Here is a 15,845-nt window from a genome sequence, read left to right on the forward strand (position 1 = left end):
TCACTCCTGCCCTCGGCGGCTTCCGCTCCTTAAACCTCCATCATGGCCCGCCGCGCCGGGCAACCATACCGACGAACCTTCAAGAATGGCCAAGCGACGTACCAATCTCGCGGCAAACCGAGGACCATTGACGCATCAAGTCTCCGCAGCACCGAGCTCACATCCCAAAATGAGAAACTCGAATCCACGCGTCTCGCGCATCGCATCGATGAGTCTATGGGCTTCGCGCGGTATGAATCCGGCAAGAGAAAGGTCGGATGGCTGTGTAACATGCACAGTACAAGCGTAGAAGACGAGAACATACCCGGAGGCCGCGCTGGCGTGGACTTCTACTTCATTGGGGATGAGGGGGACACTTTCAAGGCGACGGTGGAGTACGATCCGTACTTCTTGATTGCGGTAAACAGGGGGAAGGAGGCAGAAGTAGAGGAGTGGTGTCGCCGAGGATTCGAGGGACTGGTGAAGGAAGTCAAGCGCGTGGAAAAAGAGGATCTGCAGATGCCGAATCACCTGCTTGGATACCGCCGAACTTTCTTGAAGCTCTCTTTCGCGAACGTTAGCAATCTGCTAGCAGTACGGAAGGTTGTAAGCCCGGTTGCGGAGAAGAACAGAAAGAGGATGAATGCGATGGATACCTATGCCGAAGTGGCCAGCGCGAATGCGGGCTTCGACATATTTGACGAAGAGCACGATTATGACAGACGACCCAGGGGTATTACGGACGCGAGCGATTTTATTGTTGATATTCGAGAGTACGACGTTCCTTACCACGTTCGGGTTGCAATTGATAAAGGTATGTGCTAGACTTTAAGCCTCGATCGAGGAGACACGCGCTCATTGTTCCAGATATCCGCATTGGCAAGTGGTATACCGTTGAGGCAAAACACGGTGTTATCTCCTTGACATGCATAGAGGAGCGATTACGGCGAGCGGATCCGGTTGTTATGGCTTACGACATCGAAACCACAAAGCTTCCGTTGAAGTTCCCCGACGCGGTAATAGACCAGATCATGATGATTTCCTACATGATTGACGGCCAGGGTTTTCTCATCACCAATCGCGAGATTGTTTCAGAAGATATCGCGGACTTCGATTACACCCCCAAGCCGGAGTACGAGGGTCCTTTCATGGTCTTCAACGAGCCAGATGAGAAAACGCTCCTGGAACGGTTTTTCGAACATATCAAGGAGGCCAGGCCAACCGTTATGGTGACCTACAACGGTGACTTTTTCGATTGGCCTTTCGTCGAGGCAAGGGCTAGTGTTCTAGGCATAGACATGTATCAGGAGATCGGCTTCCGGAAGAACAGTGAGGACGTCTACCAGTCGGACTACTGTGCGCATATGGATGCTTTCTCTTGGGTGAGCCGAGACAGCTATCTGCCGCAAGGTAGTCGAGGTCTCAAGGCAGTCACAGTGGTCAAGCTGGGATACGATCCTGATGAGCTGGATCCAGAACTCATGACTCCTTACGCCAGCGAACGACCTCAGATCCTAGCAGAATACTCTGTCTCAGACGCTGTAGCAACTTACTACCTGTACATGAAGTATGTGCACCCGTTCATTTTCTCTCTGTGTACCATTATCCCACTAGGTCCGGACGACGTCCTACGGAAAGGCACCGGTACGCTCTGCGAGATGTTGCTCATGGTTCAAGCATATCAGAAAGGCATCGTCTTGCCGAACAAGCATCAAGCGCCAAAAGAAGCCTTCTGGGACGGACATCTGTTGGAGTCTGAGACTTACGTCGGCGGCCATGTTGAGAGTATCGAAGCCGGTGTCTTCCGGAGTGACATACCCTGCAACTTCGCCTTAGACACAACGGCTATAGACGAGCTCTTGCAAGACCTGGATGCCGCGCTCAAGTTCAGCATTACGGTGGAAGAGAAGAAATCCATGGACGACATCACGAACTATGACGAGGTCAAGGCTCAGATTGTCGACAAGCTGATGCAATTGAAAAAGACGCCAAACAGGAGTGAGCGGCCATTCATCTACCATCTGGATGTGGCGTCCATGTATCCGAACATCATGACTACGAATCGACTCCAGCCAGACTCCATGATCCAGGAATCAGACTGTGCGGCGTGCGATTTCAACAGGCCTGGCAAAACGTGTGATAGGCGTATGCCGTGGTCATGGAGAGGAGAGTTCCTGCCCGCCAAACGAGACGAGTACAATATGATCCGGCACGCGCTGAAGAGCGAACGGTTCCCTGGACGGTATCCAAACTCTCCACCTAGGACGTTCGATGACCTCTCAGTCGACGAGCAGGCTAGCTTCGTAAAGAAGAGGTTGCAGGACTATTCCAAGAAAATCTACCACAAGATTCACGATGCGAAGACTATCGAGCGTGAAGCGATCATCTGCCAGCGAGAAAACCCATTTTACGTGGACACGGTCAAAGACTTCCGAGATCGTCGGTACGATTTCAAAGGCAAGCAGAAGCTGTGGAAGGGCAAGACGGACGCTTTGAAGGCTTCAGGCGCCAAGCCAGCAGAGATTGAGGAGGCCAAGAAGATGATTGTGCTCTTTGACTCACTGCAGCTGGCCCACAAAGTCATTTTGAACAGCTTCTACGGCTATGTCATGCGCAAAGGATCTCGATGGTACTCTATGGAGATGGCAGGTGTCACTTGCTTGACCGGCGCCCATATCATCCAAATGGCGCGACAGCTCGTTGAAAGAATCGGCAGGCCGTTGGAATTGGACACCGACGGCATCTGGTGCATGCTCCCCGCGACTTTTCCGGAGAACTTTGCCTTTAAGCTGAACAATGGCAAGAAAGTAACCATATCCTACCCTTGCGTTATGCTGAACCACTTGGTGCACGCCAAATTCACAAATCATCAGTACCAGACGCTCGTGGATCCGGCGACCTTCAAGTATGAGACGCACAGCGACAACACGATCTTCTTCGAAGTTGATGGCCCCTACAGAGCAATGATCCTTCCGACATCGAAGGAAGAGGACAAGAACTTGAAGAAGCGCTATGCAGTCTTCAACCACGACGGCAGCTTAGCCGAGCTGAAGGGCTTTGAGGTCAAGCGAAGAGGAGAACTGAAGCTCATCAAGATCTTCCAGACCCAGATATTCAAGTTCTTCTTGGAAGGATCCACGCTTACGGAAACATACGCGTCGGTTGCGAAGGTCGCCAATAGATGGCTTGATGTCCTGCATCAGCACGGTTCGACGTTGGCCGATGAAGAGCTGATTGACCTCATCTGTGAGAACAAGAGCATGGCGAAGACTCTCGAGGAGTATGGGGCCCAGAAGTCGACCGCGATCACGACAGCCAAGAGATTAGCTGAGTTTCTTGGTGAGCAAATGGTTAAAGACAAAGGTCTGAATTGCAAGTACATCGTCTCATCTCGCCCGAAGAACGCGCCTGTCACAGAACGGGCAATCCCTGTAGCAATCTTCTCGGCGGAGGAGTCAGTAAAGCGATACTTCCTCCGCAAATGGCTGCGCGAAGACCCTGGTGACATGGATCCTCGCTCAGTCATCGATTGGGAATACTATCTTGAGCGATTGGGTTCAGTTATTCAAAAATTGATCACCATTCCAGCGGCGCTACAGAGGGTCCGCAACCCAGTTCCCAGGGTCCCGCATCCAGATTGGCTTGATCGCAGGATTAGGACGAAGGATGATGTCTTCAAGCAGAAGAAGATGACCGACATGTTTGAGGCGAAGAAACCGCTGGATGAGGCCGATGTCAACACGCTACAGAACAGAGCCATCGACCTCGAGGATTTCGGCGGATCACAGCTGCAGAAGCCAAAGAGAGGTGTTGTTACCAAGATGGTTCAGAAGCGAAAAGCGCCTGAGCCTGCAGTGCCAGTAGCAGCAGATCCTTTTGCCACGTTGCCAGCAAAGATGCCATCGATTACGGAGGACTACAAAGGCTGGCTGGAGTACCACAAGAAGAAGTGGAGAATGCAGAAGGTAGCCAGGAAACGGCGGCGCCAGCTGTTCGGAGAAAAGCGAACAGACGCCTCAGATGCCATCGGCAGCTTCTTCAGAAACCAGGCCGAGTTGCTGTACATCAGCACTTGGCAGCTTCTCCAGCTTCGGGAGACCGACACGCCGGGAGAGGTGAAGGCTTTTGTTCTCATTGGCAAAAAGGTGCACACCCTGAAGGTTATCGTACCACGTCAGATATATCTCAACCTCCGCGGCGAGGATTTGCCGGACGTCTCTGTTGACGGAGTCGAGGTGGAGAAAGTGGTCAATCACACGCTACCAAACGGACATCCCTCAGTGCACCTATTCAAGCTTACAATGTCAGAGCAGGTGTACGTGGGCGAAGCGAAGAAGCTCGCCATACTCTTCAACCATCCTAGCGTCGAGGGAGTATACCAGAAGCATCTGCCTCTCAACCTCCGGGCTGTACTTGAACTCGGCAGCATATGTACCTTCGATGAGAGCCAGAAGGGTGTCCTTGGAAAAGGCCTGGAGCAGGGCTTCGATCTCTCTGCACTCCGGCGAGTCCCATCAACCCAGCCGTACTTGGCTGCAGCCCCGCTGAGCTTCCTCTACCTATACCACGTTATCATTGGCGAGCGACAGATCTTTGCTCTTTTCTCCACTAGCAAAGAACAGGCGCATGTTGTTGTCCTCAACAGGTCAAGAGATGCGCAGGGCTTGCCCAACGTCGACAAAACATATCGAGACCAATTTACACGACGACTGCAGGAAGCGGGCGGCGAACAATGGCAAAGTACCATCCAATACCAGGACAACATACACTTCAAGACCGTTCAGGTGACGACGAAGCGGAAGGCGCTGCTCGAAGTGGAAGACGCGATCAAGAAGATGCGGAGAGATGAGAACGGAGCTACGGTGCTGGCTATACAGTCACAGCAACACCGTATGCTCACGCATGATATTCCTTCGCTCAGGGACTATCCCATCTTACCTCTGAGAGTCGATGAGGCGGACAAGAAGCTACCGCCTATCGGCTGGCAGTCCGTCATAGCTAAACGGCTCGTCCATAATTACCTCGATCTGGGCCAGTGGATCTCTCATCTGACTGAGTTAGCTCGCTACGGAGACATACCTCTTTGCAACCTTGAAAGGGACGATCCGCGCTTTCTCATTGACGTCGCGTACGCAAGACGGCTGATGAAGGAGAACGTCGTGCTTTGGTGGTCAGATGGTCCTAAACCAGATCATGCCGGCTACGAGAAGGATGACGTCCTGGGTCCACTGGAGATTGTAGAGATGCCATCAATCAACAACCCGGGAACCTACTCCTCGGTGTGCATAGACTTGGAGGTCAGGAACCTTGCCATTAATACCGTCCTGTCTTCCTCCCTCATCAACGAGGTAGAGGGCTCAGATTCCGCTTCCTTCAACCCTGCCGCTCCCGCTGATGGCGGCGCCGCTGATGGCATGAACGTCATGTACTCCGACAACGCATTCGCTTCAGCCGGTATCACAGTGCTGCGCGAGATGGTGAAAGCGTGGTGGACGGAGGCCGAGAAAGGTGGATACCTCGCAGATGTTATGGTGCAACACCTAGTACGATGGGTGGAGAGCCCAGGCTCCTTCCTGTATGACCGATCTCTTCACTACTACGTGCAGATGATGTCCCGGAAAGCATTACAGCAACTGATGACAGACTTCCGCCGGGTTGGATCGCACATCGTCTTCGCCAGTGCCAATCGTCTGTTACTCCAGACCACCAAAGGGGAAGTCGGTAATGCATACGCATACAGCCAGTACATTCTGAAGACCGTCAAGGCCAAGCCTCTCTTCGCGTTCCTTGACCTCGAGATCAAGGAATACTGGGACTACCTCGCGTGGTACGATAACTTCAACTACGGCGGCAAAGGCTGCCGCGAAGTCGTCGAAGCGGAGAACCAGACGCTGGACACGGTGATGCATTGGCAGCTCGCAACCTTCCTGCCTCCGAAGCTCCAGCTCATCTTCGAAGAACACATCATCGAATTCATCGACCTGATGCACGAGCGCAAGCGGCCACCCCCGATAACCAACGGCACCACTTCCACCCCCCGAGCCACCCAGCTATCCTTCCGCCCTCTCACCATCGACCCAGAAGACAATACCCAAGAGCTCCCCCGCACCTTCACCGACCCCCTCAAGAAACGCACCACCAAGCTCCTCACGACGCACCACAAAGAAAGCGCGCACGCCGCGCTCGCCGACGAATGGGCCTTTCCCGTGCTCCCCGGCTCTCATCTTCCTTCCACCTCCCTTTCGAACCCAGTCCTCCAGCTCGTAAAAAGCATCATGCAAGTGCTCTCCCTCGACAAATCCGTCACCCTCGCCGCGCGCCTGCTGCGCAAGGACCTGCTCTCGCTCTTCGAAATCCGCGAGTTTAGCGCACAGGCCGCGTTTGTGAATCCGTCGGCTTCGCTACCTGTGAGGGGTGTTAGTTGTGATGAGTGTACTGCCGTGCGAGATCTCGATCTATGTCGGGATGCGGAGCTGTTTCCGGTGCTCGCTGCGTCCGCTGATGGAGGCGCGGCGGCGCAGGTGCCGAGGTGGCAGTGTCATAATTGCCAGGCGGAGATTGATAAGTTGAGGGTGGAAGAGCGGTTGGTGGCTGAGGTGCAGAGGGTTGTGGTCGAATGGTGCACGCAGGATGTTAAGTGTGGAAAGTGTGGGAGGTTGAAGGGGGGAAATGAGTTCATGGAGCATTGTGGTTGCTCAGGCGAGTGGGTTGGGACGAGGAAGTCGGAGGGAGTGAGGGATAGGTTGGCCGTCATGGAGCGGGTCGCTGGCGTGTATGGGTTTGGACTGTTGGCAGCCGTGAGCAAAGAGGCGCTGGAAGGGTTGTAAGATGTTTGTCGAATGCTGAACATGCTCGAGTTTAGCGGGCGTTGCGAGGGGTTTTCTGGGGTGAGCTCTGGCGCTGGGTGGTCAGAGCATTCTTTCGGCGCATAGGATAGTTGAGACAAGCATACGTTGAGTAACAAAGATGCGCAGTTACCAAAGAAGACATGTCTACTATAGGTCCTACGTGGTCCCGAGAGATCATGGAGCGCAATCATTTCAGGCACGTAAGCCATGGCCCGAATTCCACTTCTTCTCCACGTCCTCGAGCCACTGAGCAGCTTTTACCAGTCTCCCGCTAATCGTCATGGTGCCATCCTTGACCGTCCAATCTTCGAGAGGAGCCTTGAGCAATTGGCGTGTGGGATTGCAGACGTATAACCGTTTCGCGCCTTCGGCCTTCTCGTTGCTAACGTGATTGCTGTAGCATCTCTCGCAAAAATCGATCTCGGCGCAGGTCATGCAGCCGTACATCGGTTGCCGCCGCCAGATAACACCACTGCCAGAGGCGCGGTCCCATCTGTTGGCGCATCGAAGTACAATGATTACATGGCCTCCCTTGTCTTCGGTGATCTCCCCATAGTCGCTCTTCTCGACATCTGAATCCTGTCCAACTCCGGAAAAGTCTACTGAGCCAAACCGTCCGAGGGAGAGTGCAATTCTTGCGTCATTACTCTGGTCAGAGACAAACAAGATCTCCAAGAAGATACTGAATCCAGCGGTACCGTTGCAGCCAATGTCGTCCTGGAGGATCTTGATACTTCGCTAGAACGTGCCCATTCAATACTTTGAGGCCGTCGAGAAACGATCTCAACTGCTCGAAAATTGCCATCACTTTGTCATAATCCGCTGATTGATTGTTGGCAGTCTAGATGGGGGCATTAGTAAGTACTGGAAGGAGAAGGAGTCTAACATACATTAATGAGAATCGACACGGCCGTAAGTATGGTCGAACTAGGCGGGAAGATGTGTTGCACATCAGCGTTCTACTCCATGCATCTACACAGGGGTTAAGAATCTGTACTGCAGAAGCGCCTTGCACGGCCAAAACCCCCCAAGATATCCAACGGGACAAGGCTGACTTTGACGATGGCGCGGAACCTGGAGACTTGCCTCCGTCGTCGCGCCATTTTACGAAGTGATCTTTTTTGTCGATGGTGAGGTTGATGACATCGTCGAGAGATTCCACCTGGGAAGTGGCAAAAAGGTTGATGCCAGTAGCCTCGCGGTACTTCAAGATAGCAGCAGCCCATAGTCCAGTAATGTCGTCCACGTCTGTCATTGTATACGGAGTGGTTGGAATCGAAAGGCAGCGACTGATGGCTGGTGTCAATGCCTTTCAACCAGACCACGGAGGGAAGACCCCCCATATACCAGACTTGCTTCTGGGACTCATCTTGCTTGAGCTCATGGATGACGTTGGATCGTCCTCCAGCTGAATCGGACGTTCAGCCCCGTCCTCAGCCTCACAGGTAGGGGAAGATACTGTCGGTTGCAAAAAGTACAAGCATTCGCAGGATCGGCCCACTCATAAGCAACCTTTGAGCGATCTTGAGATTTCCATCCAGTAGGGGTCTAGACATCAAAAGCGCCAGAGGACATCCCCTATTGTGCCCGGTGGATTAGACGTTATAGAGAATTTCGATCCTAGATGTATCCTGAGTATAGAGATTCAACATCCGTGATATCAGCTATCGTGATTGTATGCCTTAGCGAAGATAAACATGCGAGGCTGTGCAGCGTGAGCCACGCAGCCTGGATTTGATTGGCCAAGTCCTCCGCTAGCATCCTCAAGGAAGACTGTTTGAAGGATTGCGCATGCATAAGGGTGATGCCACTGCCTATATATGGAGATGTCCGCGCATCCTTGTTGGTGTTTCCCCGCTTCCTTGATCACAGCCTGGAGCTGTTGGTTTCCGCTGGCGCTTAAATACTGCGGTTCGCGGCTGACTATAAGACATCTCTCCAGTTTGTCTACCAACAACCTCTCACCTGTGATCTGGCGGAGGACGGACATTAAATTCAAGTGTCCTAAGAGACGACAAATATATAACCCGCACTATCTATCAGTGTTCCACACGCTGTTGTCATCACTGGCAAGATGCCAACAGGAAGCTGCCTATGCAAGAACCTCCAGTACGAGTACACCGGCGAAGGGCATGTGGTACGTCCTCCTTCGAAAGGTCGACACGAACCGTCCCCATCCCCAGGGCACTCATGATACCCCTCTCTCCACCCTTCCAAAGCGCCAACCACCCACAGATAATATGCCACTGCCTCCCCTGCCGCCGCCTCTCCGGTTCCGCCTTCAGCACCAACATCCTCCTCCCGCGCTCTTCCTTCCACCTCACCTCCGGGACCCCAAAAACGATCTCCCGCCCCGGCGACAGCGGGCTCGACGTAACCCTAAACTTCTGCCCTGAGTGCGGGCACACCATCTTCGTAACAGGTGAGGGCGCAGGGCTAAGGGGTAGCGTTGTCGTCAAGGCGGGCACCCTGGATGATCCGGAGCTGCTAGATAAATTAATCCCGGCGGAGGAGATCTATACGGAGCACAAGGTCAGTTGGATGCAGACGGAGCGGAAGGTGAAGAGGCCGGGGGAGAATAGTGGTCCCATGGGCGCGGTTCTTGCGGCTACGCTTATGTTGTTGGGGTGAGGATTAGGGCGGAGGCTTCGCTGATTTGCTGTGAGAGGCGGGAATTCGGGCGTTGCGGGCTGCTGTCCCGGATGGTCTCAATTGGGAAGCTGAGAAGAATGGAAGGTCTGGGATTCTGCATGATTTCTACGCCTGTTGAGCCCGGAAGGTCCAGTTGCTATGCTGTTTTAGGCAGTGAAGTTTGTTACCTTTGTAAATTGATACGTTGTTGCCTATGCTGGTTGTTACTCAAATTAATGGATTAGGAAATCGTCTTAGATCTAGCGGTCTGGTCAGCGCGCGGACACCGGTAAGGGATGACCAGAATCCCCATACTTAAAAACCACCAACGGATACGGCACTACGTGGCCGATCAGTTGAAACGCTTATCATGGAACATGACTTCGTAAATACGCTAGTCGCTTGAGCGAAAGGGGGCGCATAAAAGCTTATAGGCGTGTCGCAGCCATGATTGGAGATGGAGGGTTCAGGGTAGAAATCTAGGTAACGAGGTGAATTTGATGGGTTTTGGTGAACTGAAGTCCGGCGGTTTTTATCAGCTGCATAGGTGGGTGTAGCAGGGAATCAATCTACACAGCCGACGCCGCTTCGACGCTTCTGACCATTCATGTCAGCTACTCTCAACAAACAACACAAGGAAATTAGAGGAAATAGCCGTTGTGATTTGAGAGGCTAAGTTACAAAGCCGGCAAGGCTATTAGATACCCCGCCTTGAAACAACATCAGGCCTCCAAACCATTCCTCTAAAAAGTGGTTTCTGTTCGTTTTCTTCAACCGGGTCATTACCTTGCAGATGTTGTTGACAGCGCACACCACTACCAGTGAGAGTTGAGCTATTTGCGTGCCATGACCACCTGCCAAGGAAACGCCCAGACTGATCCGGCAATCCCAGCCCGGAGGGTTGGGAAAGTGATCAACAATGAAGGAGGAGAATTCGAATAGCGGTCTCAAGATCGTTCGCTATGGCGGAAAAAACCCTCCAGTTGAGTTGTCTCCGCAGGCCGGGCAAAGGGCGGAGCTTGTCGGGGAAGGGGTTCGAGTTGAATTTGAGATGGCGAGAGTCGAGTTTTTGTGTGACAGGAAGTAAATAGAAACTTCTGTGCTTCGGAAGCCTCTGGAGAAGGAAAGGGGAGACTTTTTGAAAGATCCGAGCCGCCAGTTGAGCAAAAGACGCAGCGTGGGATCTGATGGAGGCGGAGAAAGGCGTCGCACAGCGTGCCGAGCACGCGCATGTCCGGATGACGGAGTAGAATCGGCAAAAGGAAACGGAAAGCAAACCCATGGTATAGTACAGACACAAGCACCGCAGACCAGGGAAGTAACCATGCACTGGCAGCACGGGTATCCGCAACACCAACACCGAAGCAGAAAGCTAGGCAAGCTCATGGTCGTCCAGCTTTCATGGTCGTAAAGAGAGAAAACAAAGGAATGTATGTGCAACTGGCCGTCCAGGGTTTTCCGAGCATCGGGAGATCGTGATTAAGAGGTCGTGAAAAAGAAGGTGCTACTAGAAGACGTTCGACGATATCTGCTCAGGCAAATCCCGGACCCCCCAGGCCACGCCACCGCGCAGACTCCGGATGAAACCCAGACGCTAGGTCTGAGGTGGGGGAGCTGGCCGCGGAGTTCGCTGCCCGTTGAAGCCGTTTAATTGCCCTTGCTGATTCTGATTGCGAGGCGGTCCTCGTGGCTGACCTTGGTATCGACCACCGCGCCGATTCTGATTCTGGTTCTGCTGGAAACCCTGCCTGTTGTCACCTTGTCGCTGATTCGAACGCCTTGCGCCATCCTCCTCTTGTTGCTGGTTCTGAGCAGGCGCGCTGGAGATGGGTCGGGGAATATTCTCGGGGGACTCATAGACGTAGAGCTTCTTCTCGATGGTCTGCGGGATAGGTTGGATTTCCGTGCCGAGTTCCTGCTCGATCTTGTATAGGTTGAACCGGTCATCCCAATTGATCAGGTTGATAGCCAAACCCAAATGCCCAAAACGGCCTGAACGGCCAATGCGATGCAAGTACGTCTCTGCGTTCTTGGGAAAATCGAAGTTGATGACGACGTTGACAGCTTGGATATCGATACCACGAGTAAGGAGGTCAGAGCATACAAGGTTGCGACAAGCGCCATTCCGGAAGTCGTGGAAGACGCGGTTTCGGGCGTGTTGCAACATGCGAGCGTGCGAGTAGAAGCAAGAATATCCGAGTTCTGTAATCTTCTTCGCAAGCAGCTCCACGCGGTTGGTGGAGTTACAGAAGATGATTGACTGATTGATCTGAAGCTTGTTGAAGAGCGTGTTGAGGCAGTGTACCTTCTGCTTCTCTTCAACAAAAGCATAATACTGAGTGATACCACGTAGAGTGAGCTCGTCCATGAGATTGATCTCGTAGGGCGAGTTCATGTGCTTGTCCTGATCAAGGTTAGTAATCATGCTTTTTGATAAAGGACGTGTGAGAAACACTGACCTTGAAGCTCTTCACCACGATAGGGAAGGTGGCACTGAAAAGCATAACCTGGCGATCCTTGGGATGGAATGCCAAGAGTTGCTCGATGACGGGAGTAAATTCCGGTGACAGCAGCTTATCTGCCTCGTCCATGATGAAGGTCTGACAAGCCGATAGATCCGCGACGCCCTTGCTCGCAAGATCGAGAATTCTGCCCGGTGTTCCAACGATGATGTGGACTGTCTCGCCAAGACGGATGATGTCGTCTTTCAGACCGGTGCCACCTGTTGTGACCATGACGTTGATTCCGAGATGCTTCCCCAGCGTCTTACACACTTGCGACGTTTGTAGCGCCAGTTCTCGGGTAGGTACGAGAATGAGCGCCTGAGTCTTGGTGCTCTTTGGGTTGATCCGTTCCAAAGTAGGGATAACAAACGCGGCGGTCTTGCCGGTCCCATTCTTCGCTCGCGCAAGGATATCTCGTCCGGTAAGCGCCACTGGGATAGTCTCTTCCTGAATCGGTGAAGGCTTCTCAAAGCCAGCCTCAAATATCCCCATCATCAGCTCTCGTTTGATATAGAAGTCTTCGAACTCGAGGCCTTTGGTTGCTGTGACGTCCTGTGAGCGATATCAGTGAGAGCGGTCGTTTCATCGTCTTCTGACACTTACTTCAGTCTGCACCCGGCTGTCTTTCGATGGTATTTTGAGGCCATCTTTCCAGTTTGCATCTGAAGGTTGTGGATCGCTGCGACCCCGTCAGTACAATAAATAGAACATCGTTTCCTTCGCCTACTTGAGAGTCGTAATTGCTAGTTGGTTCGTGATATCGGATGCCATCTCGTGTGAAGCCGTCAGTTGGCAGCAGTAGCGAATCTCTGGATCGGTCGTTGCGTGCGTCAAGGGCTTGGAGCCTGTGTGGTTTTGTGTGTGCGTGGTGCGGTTTCGGTTGCTAGCCCGATAGTTGGAGACGTGTTGTTTTGATTCAGGCGTGTGAAGCGGACTCGAGGCCGGAAGTTAGCACACAGCCAAGACAAACAGCCTTGTTGCTGGTGAGCTAGGCGGGAGGCGTAAGGAGATGGCGTAGAAGCTTATGGGAGCTGCCTGAATGTACGAGAACTCCTAGAGATGATGCTTTTATGGATATAGGTGCTCCTTGATGTGCGGATGGGTGGAGAGATGCGTGAAGGCAGAGTTGGGTGTCCAGGCGTGTTATAACGTTTCAGGCGCGTGTAGAGGGTAGATGGAGCACTCCGCTTCCAGGTTCTATTTTGTGCAGTTGGTGAGGTAGTGGCAATCGGTGAGTGTGAGAAAGTCCTCCCAGAACGACAGAGGGATGTTGCGAGGAAGTCGGGATGCAGTGCGCAGCGCGAACGGAGGATGAGCCGGGGAATAGCCGGGACGTAGCCTCAAATTAACACTTGGATGACATGCACGCTACCGAGCCTCACAGTCTGCCTTGGTGTCTGTATTTATATATTATTGGCTAGATAGTAGCACCAACTCGCATACCACAATCATTCTCGCGTTCTACCACTGTTTTGACCGGAAGTCGTGATTCAGTATATATTTTCCTTGCATAGTCATTCGTCTTTATGTGGCGATAGCTACCTCCCATATCAATGCTCTAATCTCCCTGTTCTTTACCTCTCATATCCACCTCAGAGCTCAACACTACCCACCATGAATGGCCTACTTCGACCTGTCATCCTCAGCTCCCGCCCCCGCGGTCACATCTCACCACACCTCCCCCACCACCTCATCCGCCCTCGGCCACCACCATCCCGCCTCCCCGCCGCTCGCCGCACCTACTACGGCTACCACGAGCCCTCTTCCAGCGCCGTCTCCGTCCTCTGGGGCATCATCGGCGCGAACACCCTCGTCTTCCTCGCCTGGCAATATGCGCTCCCCCAGCGACACGGCCTGGGTCCCTTCGCCAGCACATCCGACCGGCGCCTTGCGCAGCGTCTCTCCCAGTCCTTCATCCTGCACGCCAACGACCTGAAGCAGGGCCGTTATTACACGACCCTTACCTCTGCGTTCTCACAGATTGATCCCTACCACTACCTCGGCAACATGTTCAGTCTGTATGCTTTTGGGTCAGTGCTGGCTGCCTGCCCCGGCGTCGGCGCCGCGCATATCACGACGCTGGCGCTGGGGTCGGCGATCGCGGGCTCGGTGGGGTGGCTCACGCATACGGCGACCCGGGCCGCAGCCCGGGGGCCCTGGGGGCAGCGCCAGCAGATGGGCGCGCTGGGTGCGTCGGGCATGGTGATGGGGATTGGGGCGGCGGCGGCGCTGATGAGGCCAAGTGCCACGATGTTGTTGATGGGCATCGTGCCGGTGCCGCTGTGGGCGTTAATAGGGGGGTATTTTGTGTTTGACTCGTTTTATTTGGATCGTGGGGGGAATGTGGCGCATGCGGGACATCTTGGGGGACTGGCGTTTGGGGTCGCGTTTTATTTGTTGCGGTTGAGGAGGTTTGGGGGGTTGCTTGGGCCGAAAGGGGGGATTGGGGGGAGGGGTGCGGGTGGTTGGTGGAATCGATTAGGGAGACGTTAAGTCGAGGAGGATTGAGGGCGCAGTATATGGATACAGGGTGTGTGGCGTTTTGGGTAGGAAAGCATGGGAATGAGCGGATGATTTGCGGGTCCGCATTTGTGCGGACTTCGGGCTCTGTCATGATCATAAAGTCTTCCAAAACAATTCGGGTCATGTATCTGAGTGGGATTTGTGAACGGTACGGTGTCTCAACCATATGGTAGTGGGTACATTGATGGTGTTGCATCTCGCTTTCAAGTCGCTGGGGTAAGAATGCTGAAGATTTAGAAGGTACCTCAGGAGTCTCATGCTTTTAATGCCTATCAGCTTAGATGTGCTGAAGTGGTATTGGTGCTAAAATCATCGCGCGGTACCAGCCATCATTCATGAATTCGTAACACATCAACGCATGCTTCTTATTCATTCCCCTGTTCCCAAACGCCATGTTTTTTAGATATGTAGAGATCCATGTCACAGTAGCAGCACTGCAACCGCTGCACCGGCGCGTTGAATAGATCTCCGTCCCCTCAGTTCCCTCGCCTGAGCTCTTCACCATGTTCCTAGAGCCTCTCTCATCCCACTTTCTTCTTCTTGACACGCTTGACAACGTGACCATCCTCCACTTCGCCGTCCGCCGCCTTCCCACCTTCTCCTTCCAAGGCCTTCAGAGCCTCCTTCGTCTTCCTTTTCCTCGGCTCGGCATGTGCGACCTTGACGTGGCGGCTATGCTTGAGCCTCGACGCGAATTTCTCACCACAGTGCCAAGTGCAGGGCCACTCCCGGACCATGACACCGCTTTTTAGCAGCTTCGCAGTGGGAAAGCGGTGCGCGGCATTATAGTGCGCGGTCACGAGAGCCTCGGTTGCGAAGGGGAGGCGGCAGGCGGGGTTCCAGCAGCGCCAGATCTCGTCTGAAGCTGGCGGCTGGAGAGTCTGGTGATGATGATGATGATTGGGGCTGGTGATGATGATGGACGATGAGTCCGGCGGTGAGACCTCGTGGATATCGGATCTCGGCGGCGTCGGTACATGTGTGGGAGACGTGTACACCTCGCGTGGGTTGTGATCTTGTGTAGACATGTTGCTTTGATTGTGGTACTGTTATCGGATGGAAATGACTTTGCTGCGTGAGTCAGACGTAGATAGTTCGAGCAACAGGGCGAGGGCCCCCATTTATAGGGGCGAAGGCGCCGCGATGGGAGCGGTGAACGTCGTCATGTGAGCAAGATAACGACAGTGAAGGGCTGCACACCGCTAAGCCGAGCCAAAGCAGGTTTCGTCGATGGTAGTGAATAGGGAGGGAGCATTGCGTGCGTAACTGCAACGATATATGAGATCAGTCAAACAAAGAAGGCACGTCCACGAGGCCAGCGAGTGAAGGGAAAAGCGTGGAAGCTTGTGATTACGGAAAG

General features: G+C 53.5%; 6 protein-coding genes across 6 annotated transcripts; 3 read left to right on the forward strand and 3 right to left on the reverse strand.

Moving 5' to 3' along the window:
* Positions 1-42: 42 nt before the first annotated feature.
* W97_06080 (DNA polymerase epsilon catalytic subunit A) lies at positions 43-6,806 on the forward strand (the record flags this gene model as incomplete). Its single annotated transcript, XM_007784091.1, has 2 exons — positions 43-793; positions 847-6,806. 2 exons carry the CDS (start codon positions 43-45, stop codon positions 6,804-6,806), a joined length of 6,711 nt encoding a protein of 2,236 aa, XP_007782281.1.
* Positions 6,807-7,019: 213 nt separating this feature from the next.
* W97_06081 (uncharacterized protein) lies at positions 7,020-8,082 on the reverse strand (the record flags this gene model as incomplete). Its single annotated transcript, XM_007784092.1, has 4 exons — positions 7,020-7,565; positions 7,636-7,668; positions 7,718-7,754; positions 7,883-8,082. 4 exons carry the CDS (start codon positions 8,080-8,082, stop codon positions 7,020-7,022), a joined length of 816 nt encoding a protein of 271 aa, XP_007782282.1.
* An 819-nt stretch (positions 8,083-8,901) lies between these two features.
* On the forward strand, positions 8,902-9,458 carry W97_06082 (uncharacterized protein; the record flags this gene model as incomplete). Its single annotated transcript, XM_007784093.1, has 2 exons — positions 8,902-8,964; positions 9,063-9,458. 2 exons carry the CDS (start codon positions 8,902-8,904, stop codon positions 9,456-9,458), a joined length of 459 nt encoding a protein of 152 aa, XP_007782283.1.
* Positions 9,459-11,052: 1,594 nt separating this feature from the next.
* On the reverse strand, positions 11,053-12,733 carry W97_06083 (ATP-dependent RNA helicase DHH1; the record flags this gene model as incomplete). The annotated part of the gene is made up of 4 exons (XM_007784094.1): positions 11,053-11,862; positions 11,918-12,514; positions 12,566-12,641; positions 12,690-12,733. 4 exons carry the CDS (start codon positions 12,731-12,733, stop codon positions 11,053-11,055), a joined length of 1,527 nt encoding a protein of 508 aa, XP_007782284.1.
* An 843-nt stretch (positions 12,734-13,576) lies between these two features.
* W97_06084 (uncharacterized protein) lies at positions 13,577-14,455 on the forward strand (the record flags this gene model as incomplete). The annotated part of the gene is made up of 1 exon (XM_007784095.1): positions 13,577-14,455. The coding sequence occupies one exon, from the start codon at positions 13,577-13,579 to the stop codon at positions 14,453-14,455; it is 879 nt and encodes a 292-aa protein (XP_007782285.1).
* A 551-nt stretch (positions 14,456-15,006) lies between these two features.
* W97_06085 (uncharacterized protein) lies at positions 15,007-15,513 on the reverse strand (the record flags this gene model as incomplete). The annotated part of the gene is made up of 1 exon (XM_007784096.1): positions 15,007-15,513. The coding sequence occupies one exon, from the start codon at positions 15,511-15,513 to the stop codon at positions 15,007-15,009; it is 507 nt and encodes a 168-aa protein (XP_007782286.1).
* Positions 15,514-15,845: the final 332 nt, after the last annotated feature.

The sequence above is a fragment of the Coniosporium apollinis genome (assembly GCF_000281105.1).
Source record: "Coniosporium apollinis CBS 100218 chromosome Unknown supercont1.31, whole genome shotgun sequence".
Classification (NCBI taxonomy): Eukaryota; Fungi; Ascomycota; class Dothideomycetes; genus Coniosporium; species Coniosporium apollinis.